The sequence below is a fragment of the Sander lucioperca genome, chromosome 2, assembly GCF_008315115.2.
Source record: "Sander lucioperca isolate FBNREF2018 chromosome 2, SLUC_FBN_1.2, whole genome shotgun sequence".
Classification (NCBI taxonomy): Eukaryota; Metazoa; Chordata; class Actinopteri; order Perciformes; family Percidae; genus Sander; species Sander lucioperca.
In genome coordinates, this window is record NC_050174.1 from 21,672,565 (window position 1) to 21,689,793 (window position 17,229).

Below are 17,229 nucleotides of genomic sequence, written 5' to 3' on the forward strand. Positions count from 1 at the left end.
GTTTCTCATGAAAATGCAGGCCCATAAACAGTGGTGCATGATCAGAGATTGTAATACTTTCATATGAACTGGACTCAGTGGTAGATAGAATTTTCCAAAAAAAAGTCTGTTTTTGAAAAGGAGTGGTGTACGGGGGAAAACATGAGTACTGACGTGAGGTAGGGTGTAAAAAATCTCCACGCATCAGCAATGGCGTAACTATCAAGGAAGGACTGGATGGCTCTTGCAGTGAGATCTGGGGGAAGAACGATCCAGAGAGGGATTTAGCATGCAATTAAAATCACCCCCCATGATAAGTTGGTGTGAGTTAAGATCAGGTAGGATATATCAATTGATATCAATTTAGCTATACATTTGGGGCATATACAGTACATTGCAGAGTGTGACTTTAGAAGAGAACAGGGGGCCAGACACAATCACAAATCAATCACAAGCTTCAGTTGTCTGCTCTGAGTCGGATTTAGGTCCCTTTCGTTGCATTTTATACATACAGAAGTCGTCGATTGTCAATAGGAGACAATAAGAATAAAAAAGTAAACGGTAGGCTTCACTAAAAATATATTTTAAAAGTCAAGTTCACAGAGCTGCTCCCACATGTGTCTCACTACTCGCAGAGCATACTGGAAGTCCACTGGAGTACATGTTTTAAATGTGTGTGTTGGGGGGTATTAAAGGCAGAGACAGAGGCCAGACAGGCCTAACAGCAGACTGCCATTCTCTCGTCCTTGAAATGTCAGAATCCCTTCAGAGAAAACCAACAACAATCTTATTAAAGCTATAGTGCGCAAATATTTTATAATAATGGTTGTCAGTTACATTCAAACCATTGTCAAATGAGTTAATGTAAAGCTGATCAAAGGTGCAGTAAGCGATGCTGCACAACGATTGTTGATATTTGAACTTAACTGTCAAACAAATGCAACAAAGGATCCTTTATACTAAAGATAGTGCATTTCAAACAGTGCCAGATTCACGGAGACCACTGGCCGGCCGGCACATTCACATGCTGCATTCAAATACTAGTTGGCCAACGTTAGCAAGCCAGCTAACAACACACAACATGTGAATAAGACTACTTTGGACTTTGCCAACCAAGAGTAACATTTTTCATTTTTGGTAGATAGAAGCTAACTGCCTCCATGTGCCTTAAGCCAGCTGGAAAACAACAAAAGTGAGCTTCAGTTCACTGTGCATCACTGAAAGCTGAGCGGAAGGACTGATGACGGCCTGAATGGAGAAAAATTTGCCCCATTTGTCTCTCTTTTAGATAACAGATTTAAAGATGAACAGAACAGACTGGTACAACAGGGATTAGAGGGAGATTTACTTTACTTGACTGACTAAAAGCAAGGATATTCCAGACACAAACTGAATGGTGGGGGCTGACGGGGGATGTCTGCCAAATGGAAAGCACCCTTTGATGCACTGAAGTTTAAGGGCCCAACTCAAACGTATCTTTACCTCCTTAATGTGATGTATGGTTGAAAGAGGATGTTGGGATGAGACAGTGAGGGATTATGGAATGGGGAGTGTTCAAATTTAATAAGTGTTTTCACCTACTGGTGCAGCATGTTGACTTTGAAGATTTGCTCAGTTCCAATGTCCATCCTAAGCAATGTCCCCCCACAGACCTGTGTGTGTGTGTGTGTGTGTGTGTGTGTGTGTGTATACGTGCATGGTTGGCATTACAGCCACAGTTGGACTTTGCCCTCTGGGCACAGAGACACTTCAACAGAAGCCTGGCAGAGTGTGTCAGTGCTGTACAGCTCTCAGCAAGATGAGCTCCACCAAGGTACCTGTCTGTCTGTCTGTCTGTCTGTCTATGTGTCTGTCTGTCTGCTTGTCTGTCTGTCTATGTGTCTGTCTGCCTGTCTGTCTGTCTGTCTATGTGTCTGTCTGTCTGTCTGCTTGTCTGTCTGTCTGTCTATGTGTCTGTCTGTCTGTCTGCCTGCCTGCCTATCTGCCTGTCTGTCTATGTGTCTATCTGTCTGTCTGTCTGTCTGTCTGCCTGTCCAATCTGGTCCTTAATCCATCAGATGTTTTTTGGTTACAATCTTTGGTTTCTTTTTGTTCCAGATATGTTCTGTTTTTGTGTTTGTGACGGGGTTGTGTGTAACCAGTTTGGTTGGAGCAAACCCAGTGGAGCTGGTGAGTGAACAGAACTTTGGCTCTTGATTCTTTCAAACTCATCTCTTATACTGGCTCCACATAACCATCTCTCTCCTGATTCCCTCCACAGATGCCCCGTCAGACAGCAGCCAAGCAACAGGGTTGGTAGTGTGTGTGTGTGTGTGTGTGTGTGTGTGTGTGTGTGTGTGTGTGTGTGTGTTTGAGAGAGAGAGAGAGAGAGAGAGAGAGAACTGTCTAAAATTGTATTATGTATAAATTTAGTTAGTAGAAACACATACAAACTAGAAGGGCAATCAGAAAGTGCAGACCTTTGCCAAGCTATGTCCTATCTTACAAAGTCCCCTGGAATTGGATTCTGGAACAAATCTTTCCAATTTTCTCCATTACTTCCTTGGCCCATGCTACACCCACCAAGCTTCATGAAACATTTGGCCAGTATACTGTATGTTCCCTAATTCTGCGGACAGTAGGGATGAAACTAACGATTTATTTCATTGTTGAATAATCTGTCAATTATTTTTCACAACGATTAGTTGCGTGGTCTATAAAATGTCAGAAAATGGTGAAAAACGTTGATTGGTGTTTCCCAAAGGCCAAGACAATGTCCTCAAATGTCTTGTTTTGTCCACAACTCAAAGATATTCAGTTTACTGTCACAGAGGAGAGAAGAACTAGAACATATTCACATTTAACTAGCTGGAATCAGAGAATTTTTTCATTAAAAATGACTTGAACCAGTTATCAAAATAGTTGGCGACTAATTCAAAAGTTGACATCTAATGATGCATTTTTGCAGCTCTAGCTGATACACAAACAAACATGAGCACAAACCCAACCCAAAACATAACCTCCTTGGCATTTTATTTGTTTTTGTTTTTATATGGTAGCTGGCAAAGTGATGCAGTCTTTTAACATTTGATTGAGACCTAAAATGTGTGTCCCAGGGGCCGCTGTTCTTTTTTATGTTGCCTACCAGGGCAGTCTAAGAGATATCCAGATCAACCCAATCGTCTTCAACCAGGTGGTGGTGAACCAGGGCTCAGCTTACGACAATGACACCGGCATGTTCACTGCGCCGGTCTCTGGCATATACCAGTTTGTGTTTGCTGCCCAGCTCTGCCGCGGAGACCACAACAACATGTGGAACCTAATGGTCAATGGGGACCGGAGGATGGCCTGCTATGCTCAGGTACACAAGACTAAAGTAGACTACAAAAATCGAGAGATTGGCTTAAAAGCAATGGAGGAAGAAGTATTCAGATCCTGTATTAAGTAAAAGTACTAATACCACACTGTAAAAATACTCTGTCACAAGTACAAGTCCTGCATTGAAAATGTTACTTAAACATACAATATGTAACTTTCTGCCACTTGGGGTCTCTCAACCAAAACAATGGATTGTAAACACAGACTTTTGATGACGTTGAGAAGATGCGTGGAATTATGGGAGTTGTACTTTTTATTGTTAAACACCTTTGCTGGTTAGAATGCATCTGTTCACGGACAAGTGTACCCATTCAAGTTTATTCACGTTACATTTAGTAACATTTATTCATGTCATTCTAATAAAATAGCTGCATTTTCCCCAACATAATTATTATTATTTTTCTTGATTCAATGCCTCTCCTGGAACCATCACCTTATCGTGGTGGAGAGGTTTGTGTGTCCCTATGAACCTGAGGGCTGTGTTGTCTGGAGCTTGGTGCTCCTGGTAAGGTCTCCCTTGGCAAAGTGGTTTCAGGTGAGGGGCCAGACAAAGAATGGTTCATAAACCCCTATGAGTCATCGAGGAAGAGGTGAAGTTACCCTGCCCGGAGGAAGCCCGGGGTCCTTGTCTGGAGCCAGGCCCAGATGGAGGGCTCGTCAGCGAGCGTCTGGTGGCCACGGAGCCCAGTCGGGCACAGCCCGAATAAGCAATGTGGCACCTCCCTCTCCATTCCATGGGCCCACCACCTGTGGGAGGAACTGCTGGGGGCGGGTGCATTGCCACACGGGTGGCAGTGAAGGTCCAGCCCGGTCTCACGGCAGTTCGTGTAAATGTCACGTTATTTGAATCTATTGATTCGTGTTCACGGGGACGTTTTTCTTGTATTTTTCGTGGTGGCCAGCACGAAAATGTGAAGTAATGTATTTTAATGGGAAGCATATTTCGTATCCACAGCACGAAAATGTTAGGGAGTAATATAAAAAGCCAAAAATCCACGTAGGGAGGTTGGTCAGGGTGGTGGATGGGTCAAACAACACAGGACTTTCACCTGGGCGAGCGGGGATGGCGTCCGGCGTGTGGCGTTTTGTTTCCCGGGGATAGTGGTGCTTTGTTTCCCGGGGATGGCGTCTTTTGTCCCGCGTGTGGGGCTTTGTTTCCCGGGGATCGTGTGGCATTTTGTCCCGTGTGTTATTGTGGCGCGTCCCCCGTCCCCCGCGGCCGTCTCCCGGCGCGTAAGGCGCCCTTTCCCCGTTGGGTTTCTCCTAAACCCAACCTCCGCCATCCCATTATTGGCGTGAGACTAGGTTGGAAGGTCAGGCTCCTCGACAGACCAGAACCGGGCAGCAGAGGCTGGCTCTGGGAACGTGGAATGTCACCTCTCTGTGGGGGAAGGAGCCGGAACTTGTGCAGGAGGTGGAGTGCTACCAATTAGATCTGGTGGAGCTTACCTCTATGCACAGTCTCGGTTCTGGAACCATACTCCTGGATAGGGGTTGGACTCTTTTCTTCTCCGGAGTTGCCCAGGGTGTGAGGCGGCGGACGGGTGTGGGGATACTCACAAGCCCCCGGCTGAGCGCCGCTACGTTGAAGTTCACCCCGGTGGACGAGAGGGTCGTCTCCCTACGCCTGCGGGTTGTGGGGGGGAAAACTCTGACTGTTGTTTGTGCATATGCACCAAACAAAAGCTCAGAGTATTCGGCCTTCTTGGAGACCTTGAATGGAGTCCTGCATGGGGCTCCAGTGGGGGACTCCATAGTTCTGCTGGGGGACTTCAACGCGCACGTGGGCAATGATGGAGACACATGGAGAGGCGTGATTGGGAGGAATGGCCTCCCTGATCTAAATCTGAGTGGTTGTTTGTTGTTGGACTTCTGTGCTAGTCATGGATTGTCTATAACGAACACCATGTTCGAACATAGGGATGCTCATAAGTGTACTTGGTACCAGAGCACCCTAGGCTAAAGGTCAATGATCGATTTTATAATCGTTTCATCTGATCTGAGGCCGTATGTTTTGGACACTCAGGTGAAGAGAGGGGCGGAGCTGTCAACCGATCACCATCTGGTGGTGAGTTGGGTCAGCGGGTGGGGGAAGACTCTGGACAGACCTGGTAAGCCCAAACGGGTAGTGCGTGTAAATTGGGAACGTCTGGAGGAGGCCCCTGTCCGACAGACTTTCAACTCACACCTCCGGTGGAGCTTTTCGTGCATCCCTATGGAGGCTGGGGGCATTGAATCTGAGTGGACAATGTTCAAAGTTTCCATTGCTGAAGCTGCGGCGAGGAGCTGTGGTTTTAGGGTCTTAGGTAACCCACGAACACCGTGGTGGACATCGGTGGTCAGGGAAGCCGTCCGACTGAAGAAGGAGTCTTTCTGGGATATGTTATCCCGGAGGACTCCAGAGGCAGTTGCAGGGTATTGAAGGGCCTGAAGAGCTGCAGCCTCTGCCGTGAAAGAGGCAAAGCAGCGGGTGTGGGAGAAGTTTGGAGAAGACATGGAGAAGGACTTTCGGTCAGCACCAAGGTGCTTCTGGAAAACCGTTCGCCACCTCAGGAGGGGGAAGTGGGGAACCATCCAAGCTGTGTACAGTAAGGATGGGACACTGTTGACCTCAACGGAGGAGGTAATAGGGCGGTGGAAGGAGCACTTTGAGGAACTCCTAAATCCAACTAATATGCCCTCTATGTCAGAGGCAGAGCTGGAGGATGATGGGCGATTGTCGTCAATTTCCCTGGTGGAAGTCACTGAGGTAGTCAAACAACTCCACAGTGGCAAATCCCCAGGGATTGATGTGATCCGTCCAGAAATGCTGAAAGCTCTGGGTGTGGAGGGGCTGTCTTGGTTGATGCGCCTCTTCAACATTGCGTGGAAGTTTGGGACAGTACCTAAGGAGTGGCAGACAGGGGTGGTGGTTCCACTGTTCAAAAAGGGGGACCAGAGGGTGTGTGCCAATTACAGGGGTATCACACTTCTCAGCCTTATAGTATAGTCGAACCTCGGGTTGAAGAGGAACAACGCGGATTCCGTCCTGGTCGTAGAACAACGGACCAGGTCTTGACTCTCGCAAGGATCCTGGAGGGATACATGTCTACATGTGTTTTGTGGATCTGGAAAAGGCGTATGACCGGGTCCCCCGGGAGATACTGTGGGAGGTGCTGCGGGAGTATGGGGTGAGGGGGTCCCTTCTCATGGCCATCCAATCTCTGTACAACCAAAGTGAGAGCTGTGTCCGGGTTCTCGGCAGTAAGTCGGACTCGTTTCAGGTGAGGGTTGGCCTCCGCCAGGGCTGTGCTTTGTCACCAATCCTGTTTGTAATATTTATGGACAGGATATCGAGGCGTAGTCAGGGTGAGGAGGGGTTGCAGTTCAGTGGGCTGGGGATCTCATCGCTGCTCTTTGCAGATGATGTGGCCCTGATGGCATCATTGGCCAGCGATCTTCAGCACTCACTGGATCGGTTCGCAGCCGAGTGTGAAGCGGCTGGGATGAGGATCAGCACCTCTAAATCTGAGGCCATGGTTCTCAGCAGGAAACCGATGGAGTACCTACTCCAGGTAGGGGATGAGTCCTTACCCCAAGTGAAGGAGTTCAAGTACCTTGGGGTCTTGTTCGCGAGTCAGGGGACAATGGAGTGGGAGATTGGTCGGAGAATCGGCGCAGTGGGTGCGGTATTACATTCAATTTATCTCACTGTTGTGACGAAAAGAGAGCTGAGCCAGAAGGCAAAGCTCTCGATCTACCGGTCAATTTTCGTTCCTACCCTCACCTATGGTCATGAAGACTGGGTCATGACCGAAAGAACAAGATCCAGGGTACAAGCAGCCGAAATGGGTTTCCTCAGGAGGGTGGCTAGCGTCTCCCTTAGAGATAGGGTGAGAAGCACAGTCATCCGTGAGGAGCTCGGAGTAGAGCCGCTACTCCTTTGCGTCGAAAGGAGCCAGTTGAGGTGGTTTGGGCATCTGGTAAGGATGCCCCCTGGGCATCCTCCAGACACGTCCAGCTAGGAGGAGGCCTCGGGGAAGACCCAGGACTAGGTGGAGGGATTATATCTCCAACCTGGCCTGGGAACGCCTCGGGATCCCCCAGTCGGAGCTGGTTAATGTGGCTCGGGAAAAGGAAGTTTGGGGTCCCCTGCTGGAGCTGCTGCCCCTGCGACCCGACCCCGGATAAGCGGACGAAGATGGATGGATGGATGGATGGATTGATTCAATCTGTATTGGTAGCTGACCAGATAGCTAGTGAGCCAGCAAGCTAACATTAGCCAGCAGCTAAAACCATACTATCACAATATATTTCACATGTCAATGTCACCTTTTGCATGATTTCAACACCAGGCAGACGGGGTTTGTTGTAACGCTAGCTAGTTACTCAACGAGGCTGAGAGACGGGTGTGGGTGGGGATTGCTGGGGGAATCTCTGGGATGGCGAGGACGTTCGATGGCCATTGTCGGCAGCAGGAGATCTCCCAGCTGCCCGGAATGATCTCCCCCTTCACTTTTCTGTAATCTTAACTATTCGTTTTGGTGCTTAACCCACCTTTTGTCGGGTTAATTTAGCTAACTGTAAAGACAGCTAAACGCGAAGGGGGGAGAAATTTGGCAGGGAGGAGATTTTCGGCACGAACACCGGTAGCGCTAATGGAGATGTAGCTAATGTTATGGATGGCCGCTGTTGTGACTAGGATGCCTGGGTCTGATATTCTCTGTTTCCCAATGCTTCATTAAACTACTGTTAGCGTTGAAAGCACCCAGCACTGGAGTTAAGTGCTGGCCGTGTACGGATTGCTGTAATGATAGTCGCTGGCTGTTGGCTGGCTAGGGGCTACCGGTAACTAGCTATTGCTACATGTCCCGGGACTGTTGTCAGCTCTCATCCTGAATGAAGTCTCTTTGCGCCGGGGGAGTGAGACAGACAGACCGGGGTGTGCTAGCTGGCTAAATTAGCATTAGATTAGTCAAATATCTATAGGCTAACGTTAACTACTATTACTCTCAAACGTATCATCTGGGTGCCAGTGTTTTGACGGAAGTTACGAGTATGACGCCACTGACAGGCAACTAAAAGAAACGTCCCGTGTCAGAAATAAAATAACAGATTTCTCTGGGTTTGAGATTTGGTTGAAACATTTGGGATAGTGTAACTACACAACTCAAAAAAACATAGGTATGGTCGTTTTTAGACATTTTAATGCAGAAATGTTACATATTGTACCTTTAAAAAAAAGTATGTATCATCAGGAAAAAGTACTTAAAGTATTAAAAGTGAAAGTACTCAATGCAGAAAAATCCTCCCATTTTAGAAACTGGAAATGATCCAAACTGTTCTGTGTTTAATCTGCTAATTATTTCAGTTGGATTTGTAGGCCGTTATATTGTAAGGTAGTTTCATTTATAACAAAACAATGTATTTTATAAGGGACTGTTCGGTATTTATGGAATGGACCACCGGAGGAAAATAGGGGAGGGTCATGTCTTTTTATTTTATGCTGAGGGGAGGGTCATCCAACATTTTTTAGTCTGGGTGGGGGGGTCACCCAACTTTTTTATTCATGAAAAGAGCAAAATTTCAAAGTGGCTTGTTTGGTGCATATTTATCCATGTAGCTCTCAGTCTCGGCCCCCTAGCAGATGGTCTGACCCAGTGGTGTAGTGGTCCCTGGAGAAGTGGGTATACTCTCAGTTTTCACCTTTTTTTTTTTTTTTTTTTTTTTTTCCTAAAGTAGTCCAGAAAAAAGCCCTGTTTTAGAAACAGTGACATGTAAGACTATGATTTAGTTTACCCAAAAATCTGTCATTTCTACTTGCTCACTATTATAAAATGATCATGACTTGATTAGGAGCAGTTTGTAGTTACTACTGGTCACACAAGCAGCCTGGATGAATGTAAAATGTATTTATCATGAGGCAAACATGGTGTTATCTCTTCTCCTCTAAATGTGCAGTCATATTGCCACTGGCAATTTGCCAGTAGTTTAAAATAATGATTGATTTGGAAACCACCTTAAAACTTACCTCAGAATTATGTCTTCCATCAACTGGGGTGGCACACCGCCGCTTGTGTTATTTCTTCAGCTGTTGTTTGGTCTGCTGCCGTTATCGTAGTCAAGTGGCACCGGCACCTGAGGTTTTTTTTTTGTTTTTTTTCACTGGCACCTGAGGTATTAGCGATATTTTCCTCGGCATGACCCGCCCTACTCTGCCTCTGATTGGCTCATCAGTCCTCATGCCTAAAGTTAACCAATCTAATCAGTGAAAGCAGCGAGTACCAGCCAATTAGAGGCAGAGGAGGGTGGGTCATGGCTTCACTATCCTTGAGGAAAAAATGGGCAATCTGGCTCACAGATATTACTGAATGGTGCGCATCAGGGGGGATTTAGAAGTGGGTATACGCAATGCTGACTGAAAAATAAGTAGGTATACGCCGTATACCAGCGTATACCCTGGACTACACCACTGGTCTGACCGCATACGCAGAGTTTGCTGGGGGGGCAGGAGGAGCACTGCCCCCCTGGTGGCTCAAACAGGTAATTGCATTGTTTAAAAAATGAGTGGAATAATTACATCTGGCATGACCAGATATTTTATAAATATCTTAAATAACACAAAACAACTAAATGGTGATAGGTAATACAGCAGAGTTCATATACTGCTTTAGTAAAAAAAAATATTACCTGGCTGACGATGGGAGCAGCAGGACGCAAAAAACGAAACTTACTGTTGCACTAGTCTGGACATCTTGCCGTGCCAACCTTGCAATAAAGGTTTCCTAAATGCCATGTATATACATGTGATGTCAGCTTACTAATTGATTGCGGGTTTTGTGTAGATTTGGACTTTTATACGTTTATTCCACTTTGTTTAAACGGCAAAGTGGAGAGGCCTCGTTCACCTGTGAGCTGGCTGGTGAATGTGACGCTCGTATCGGCCTTGCTGGATACACCGTATCATTTACCTTTTTGTGGATTACTGTGGATTACTTTTTTTGTGTCATTGGATTACGGCAAAATAGGGATCTTTTTTTCTCAACGTGTCTTAACGTTTTATGGTGCGTTTGGAGAGGCATCTCAACAGACTGTAGGTCCAACACTGATTATACACTGTTACATTTTAGTTGAATTTAAGCGTCTGTCTATTGCGTTCCAAAACAGCCGTGCCGCGATTGGATTTCATAAGGGCAAATTGTTAAATTGTTACAATGTATGTTATAATGTTAAAATCTGCTTTAAAAATAAACATATGTGTTTTGGAATATAATGTTCAGCTTCGGCAGCTTTACCTATGTGCTAAAATATACAATGACGAAGCATAGTGACAAGTCCATAGCAACCAGTGTTGAATTGGTTAGCCTATATCCCAGTGTCCTTTGCTGAATGGTCTCAATGTTTTATTGTTTTATTTCATGTGAATACTAGTTTACTAGAGGAGTAACTTAGTATTTGAAGTAATGCAGTAATGCATGAAGTGTGCATTTAGTTTCCAGTGCTTAGTTAGTTAGTGAGTAAATCTACTGAAATGGCCGCCACACCATAACAGAGGAATGTGATGTGTAAAATGAGAATGCAGAGATTAACTTGTGTACGTCATGGCTGTAAAAATCAAATGGTATCTGTACTTCTTTGCTAAGTGCAAACTTGCACGCAAGGTGAGGGTCATTCTTCTTTTTCAAATCATTTTGGAGAGTCATAGGAAAATTATTACTGACGAGGGGAGGGTCACGTCTTTTTAGGTTAGAGGCCACAAAACTCCTCCGGTGGCCCCTTAATTAAATAACGAACAGTCCCTAAACTACATGTGTTTTTAGTGAAGAAATCTTAAATTGTAAAGTTGTCAGATGAATGTAGTGGAGTAAAAAGTACACTATTTCTCTCTGAAATGTAGCAGAGTAGAAAGTGGCATGAAAAGAAAAGACATTTGTACTTAACACAGACAGTACTTGAGAGTGAATTTACTTAGTTACATTTCACCACTGCTTAAAAGAAACCAACTAACTACTTAAAGACATTTAGCAAGATAAGAAAAGACATGACTAGATATTCTGGTAATCACAAGTCAAATGTATGCTCTGCACTGGTAGCCAATGCTAAACTCTAACACTGGAGTGGACTACACATGATCACTCTAGTCTATTTTTACCTATTTATATTAAACCTAACAAAACAAACTAAACTAAACACGATAAGTATATAATTAACAGAGTTTAATCATTCAGATTTCAGTCCTGGTTGATTTTGACATACCTGTGGTCACAGCTCATGGTATACGTGTCCATGGGAAAGCGACATTTCCACGCTTCCCATTCAATGACTATGTGAGCAGCGGCGACTTTCGAGAGACAGGGCATCGAGTTGCCCTCTTCTCATTTGCATAAAAATGAGATCCAGGTTACTTTATTTAATGCCTCTCAAAAACTCACCAACATCTTTAAAACTAAGGGTTATCTATCTAGATTTAATTCAGATTCAGCAACTAAAAAGCCTATTTCTCCCATAAAAATGGTTCCAGAAACACATTTGGGTGAACTATTCTAGTAAAATAAGAGAAAGTTTCCAAACATGCTGGCATGTTGGCCCGTTTAAAAACTCCGGGAGCAGACAGCCACATGTGAAGCGTCCAATCATCGCGGTTGAAAGAGGGCGTAGCCTGGTTTCTTTGCTTGGTCATTGGAGAGAAATTGATAACTGCTAGTGGCAAACCCACCAAGTGTCCAATGCTGGGAAGCGGGGAGAGTGCCATCACTGTGTGTCTTTCAAACAGATGCACTGTCAAAACATGCAAAAATGACCATGAATTGTTTTGTGGACACACCTCAGTGTCACAATCTCTGTGACAAATACATGTGACTGCTTCACAATAAAAGCTGCCCTGTGTTTCACCAACAGAACGATTTTAATGTGAAATAGCAGTAGCTGGAAATGTTAGGTTAGCATTATCTATAACTCAATCCAGCTCTGATAGCTCTGTTCACTCTCTGTAGGAGTGAACAGTACACAGTGGCTGCTGTCTATTAGATAACATTCCATACAGTAACACTGGATTACATGCTGCATTGTTTCCTGTAAATTTTAATTTGAATTCAGTATGTTGTACTTGCTGGTCATCTAAAACAAAAGTGTTAATGTCAGGTTTAGGAAAATGAAAACAAAGAAAGTGAAAAAACAAACAACAACAAACTATGTGTGTCATCTCTTGTAAAGGCAATGAGGATCTATTGAAAAGACATGAATGACTTTGATATTCAATAGCCAAGCTGAGTAACAGAACAATGTGCCTAAGGCTACATCTACACTACTACATTTTCATTTTTAAGCGGCATTTTGAGACAAAAGCGATCTCAGTCCACATATGAGTTTTAGCTCCATTAGCAGAACTTATCTCCGTCCATATTACCACGTCTGACAATGCTTATCACATGACCATTTGCATACACTGAGCATGCACCTGCCAATGTAAACAGGAAGCAGATTGTCTGATGTTCCTCTGCGGTTGAAAATCATGGATGTATAAATTGAAACTACAGAAAATACTTTCGAGAAAAAACAACACTGCCGAAAAGTATTCCAGAGATTTATTTACTGGGACCAACAACGAGGTGGAACTGTTACTGAAAGGTATTGAAGCCTACCTAACAGATAAGACTGACGTGCATCATCGTTTCCAAAGCTCTCCATTTATGCCCATCTTAGTCTATATTGACGACGTTCCACTTCCGGGATTGTTCAGGTGCCGCCGAATATTCCGCTGGATGTCCCTCTTTTTAGGCCGGGTGTCCCACACCTTCCGCTTCCTTTGCGTTCTAAACTCCGGTGGATTTCTGAGGACTATGGTTAACTGCTCAGATCTCTGGAGGGTAAATCCAGACAGCTAGCTAGACTATCTGTCCAATCTGAGTTTTTTGTTGCACGACTAAAACAACTTTTGAACGTACACATGTTCCACCAAAACAAGTTCCTTCATGAACCTATACTTGCAGAGGCACTGTCATTGAGTCCGGCGCATATAGCCGCCCAAGATAATTGTGATTGGTTAAAAGAAATGCCAATAAACCAGAGCACGTTTTTCTTGTATCCCAGAATGCTGTGTGGACTAACAAGACCTTCCTCCGCAGCACTGTGGAGGAAGGTCTGGCAATGCGAGACTATGCCCGTCTAGACTACAAAGCAACCCCAGAGTTTTCAAACTAAAACATGGGCAGCAGTGCTTCCAAAGGGGCTCAGAAATGCTGTAGTATTGTGGACGCGTAGTGTAAACTTAGCGAAATATATAATTTTTAAACCAAAACGTAGTAGTGTAGATGTAGCCTAAAAAAGCCTTCCTCCTCTCCTGGCCCGCAGGTGTCTGGTCTGGACACAACCCTCAACACGTGCTACTATATGGAGGAACTGAAGAAGGGTGACAAGGTGTGGGTGAAGCAGAATGTGGGGAGTTGCGCCTGGGCTAGCACTACCTCCAAAACCATCACCTTCTCCGGTGTCCTGCTGGCGAGTGAGGGTGTGTCCACGCTGGGAGGGAAGTATGGCTCTGGCAGCTCCTGTCCACTGCCCAGCCTGGGCCGCAACAGGGACATGGTGTCCAGCTCTGTAGGCCGGAGGGCATCTTTGTCTTGTGTGACTGTCACTCTGCTGCTCTGCTGTCTCATCCTGGATTAATCACGGCCAAGTTAAAGACACCTATATTAGATGACCAGTATGTTTTTTCTGCCGCTAGGCAAAGGTGTGTCCAAGAGTTGCAAGTCCAAGTCGAGTCTCAAGTCTTTGAGCTTGAGTCAAAGTCAAGTCTCAAGTCTTTGAGGGGTAAGTTCAAGTCAAGTCTCAAGTCTTTTGCCATGAGTCCAAGTCAAGTCTCAAGTCTCTGGCCTGACCTGATCTGTCCCTAACACTGTATTGTTACATTTTATGAATTCAAAGCATGTCCTGTAGCTACCATCCATACAGTACAGTATCAAAATCAGTTGTAGGATAACTTTATGGGGTCTACTTAACACACCCCTCTCAGCCCTCGGACCTGGTGAAATAGTAACCTAAGGCTGTCACATCATATGGATACAACTATAAAGATACAATTTGCCTGTTCCCAGCATTAGCACAACACTGCGATGGTTAGCTTGTTACCTGTGACGATATATGCTAAATGTAACATCTCTTTCACTCAAAAAAATGTCGAAGTGGAAATCAAGAGAATAGTGGCAGCGCCACACCAGTTACAGAACAACATGCATCTCAGTGTCAGTCCAAATTACGCACAATAAGCAGTTTGAACTCACTGATGTAATGCCATTTATTTTCTAAGTGTTAGTACGCTCAGTGAAACTGAGTCCAGCGCGAGGGAGATCCGACTCAGAGGAGGAGAGGTTAGTGAGGCCAGCGTCTCCACGGCAGGTGACAGTGCGCACGGATCCGCTGCGCCACGCATGGATGAAATAATGAAATAGTAAATAGGGCTACACTAAAAGAAATATGTGCAGAATTAAGACAGTAAAGACGGCCCAGTGTTTGGTGGACCGGGTACACCTTGTTCACTTAATAGCCTACAAATCATCCACTGGATCAATTACGCATCACAAGAGTTTGCCCACCCGACACAGCGTTTGTTCCTGGGGAGATGGATCCGTGCGTCCCGCCTCCTGTGCGCCATGGATTTCTTAGCCTCAGCAACTACTAACTATAAATATACAATGTGCCTGTTCCCAGCATTAGCACAACACTTTGCGATGGTTAGCTTGTTACCTAAAGCTAATGTAACGTCTCTTTCACATTAGCGTGTGAGTGACTGACCTATCTGGGTGCTTTTTGAGATGCCTGATGAAGTCCGACGTTGTTGATCCGGCATCATTTATCTTGGTGCCACACACCTTGCATGTAGCTGTTCGCTTACTGCCACTGTTTACCAAGTTATTGAAAGCAAAACTAATGACAAAAGGCACAACTCCGGGAGGACTTGGTGTCGCCATCGTCAATGCATTTTTTTTAATATGTGAGTGCGCGCACATAAGGCATAACGCAATGCGTTACGTTGCACATTATGGCAAAGGGCAGGGGACATGCAGCTCGTCATACGTTTCCCCGTATATGCGCCAATAAAAGAAAATAGAAATACATGAATAAATTTAGATTTAAAAAGCAATAATTGCATGAAAACAGGTTGTTGACGAGTCTCGAAGCTCGAGTCCGAGTCAAGTCTGAAGTCTTTTGGGTCGAGTCCGAGTCAAGTCTGAAGTCAGCTGTTAGTGCGACTTAAGTGCGACTCGAGTCCGAGTCTCAGACTCAAGTCCCCATCTCTGCCGCTAGGGATCTCTCACTCAAAACAATGTGACCTGATGAATGTAAGTCCAAGATTCACTCTCTTTCTATCTTTGTTTCGGTTTTCACGACGGTTCAATTACGGCATAGTTCCGGCGCCGCCGGAGGTTCCGCCGGATGTCACTCACTTTCTGCTTTCTTTGCGTTAACTCTGAACTCTCTGAGCAACGTTCCACGCTGAAAAGGCAAGTTTGAAGGAAAATTTGGATTGTGAAACAAGGCAGGCCTGCTTGGTTCTTTCGGGGAATGATTGTAAAGATTTACAAAGAATATGTTTACGACATTTCCTCTGTAACTGGGATGTTTTGGGACCGATTGTTGGAATTTGCTGTGGACGAGATACACACGGCAATACAGTGGTAAGAGCAAATGAGGTTTAACCATGTATCCAGCTAATTTAAATAGCTCACGTTGCTGTATAGTATGAACAGTTAACTTCATTTAATATTGTATGTGGCGTTTTATTTTGCGGGGTGCAAATGTTGCACCAAAACAAGTTCCTTCCCTAGCCTATTTTGCAGAGTCACCATCGCTGCCTCCGGAGCTTAGCGCCGCATAAGACGACTGTGTTTGGCTAGAAGAAATGCAAAAAAAACCTGACCGTTTTTTTTCTCCCTATCCTGGAGTTTATGCTCCTGTAGCCAGACCTTCCTCCGCAGCGCTGTGGAGATAGGTCTGGCAATGCCAGACTAGGCTTTCACCAAATCCTGAAAACATATCTGGCTCTAATATCATAGAAATACTGATTAATACAGCTTTAATATTTGGGTTTAAAAGCCCCATGATGCTTTTGTTTTCATATTTCAGTTACTGTGTTGATGTTGCATGTGTGCATTTTCTATTCAAATCTTGGGTGAAATAAACTACTTAAACTTTTGAACTACTTGTATTTCATTGATATGTGTGTTGTGGGGTTAGTGTTACGTTAATGTGCATTAGAGCTTACCACAGACAAGGGGTCTCATTTATAAGACTTTGCGTAGGATCCTTACTAAAAGTGTACGTACGCCCAAAAGCCAAAAATGGCATACGCCAAAAAGAAATCAGATTTATAAAACTGTGCGTACGCACACCTGTAAGCAATGTTCCCTTTATAAATCACAGATTACGCACAAGTGTGCGTACGTGAATCAGCCTCTTATCCCGCCCTGTACACACCAATTTTAATCATAAATAGTCAATGCAAAGCACCTCATGAATGCTGATCAGTATATTAATGACCCTGGCAGTTGTTCTTTCGTTACGCCAAATCATGACGACTGGCTGGGAAAAAGCAAAAAACTTCTCAGACGCTGGTGAATTGCTGCAAATTGAATTAGAATTTCAGCCTGTTCTCGCACAATGTAGGGAAACCTGATTTATATTAATAATACCTTCCAAAACGGCAGGCATTACGGCACTCAGGGACAGCTTTGACATACCAGACATATATAATAATATTTAACAGAACTATATATTTTATCCAAGCAAGCCTTAGTAATAAAGTTGAAGATTATAATATTTATATAAAACACTTAGCTGTCTGCCATTTCCCTCTGGAAACAGCCAGTTAATAATGCCTTGTTTGCATATTTAAACATAACAATTTCAGGAAACCTG

The 17,229-nt window shown here is 44.7% G+C and overlaps 1 protein-coding gene across 2 annotated transcripts; it reads left to right on the forward strand.

The window, feature by feature from the left end:
• The first annotated feature begins 1,693 nt into the window (after positions 1-1,693).
• Positions 1,694-16,493, forward strand: LOC116045013 (complement C1q-like protein 4). 2 transcript variants are annotated; one of them, XM_035994763.1, is made up of 6 exons: positions 1,694-1,793; positions 2,083-2,148; positions 2,240-2,270; positions 3,075-3,319; positions 13,666-14,002; positions 15,617-16,493. In XM_035994763.1, exons 3-5 carry the CDS (start codon positions 2,240-2,242, stop codon positions 13,978-13,980), a joined length of 591 nt encoding a protein of 196 aa, XP_035850656.1. In that variant the 5' UTR covers positions 1,694-1,793; positions 2,083-2,148; the 3' UTR covers positions 13,981-14,002; positions 15,617-16,493. The 2 variants fall into 2 exon arrangements, with proteins under 2 accessions (XP_035850656.1, XP_031148377.1); XM_031292517.2 differs by having other exon boundaries at positions 1,708-1,792; positions 2,077-2,148.
• Positions 16,494-17,229: the final 736 nt, after the last annotated feature.

Coding starts and splice junctions, on each gene's coding strand:
- LOC116045013 (XM_031292517.2), top strand. Junction 2,149..2,239: donor GAGCAAACCCAGTGGAGCTG/GTGAGTGAACAG, acceptor TTCCCTCCACAG/ATGCCCCGTCAGACAGCAGC. Junction 3,320..13,665: donor GGATGGCCTGCTATGCTCAG/GTACACAAGACT, acceptor CCTGGCCCGCAG/GTGTCTGGTCTGGACACAAC.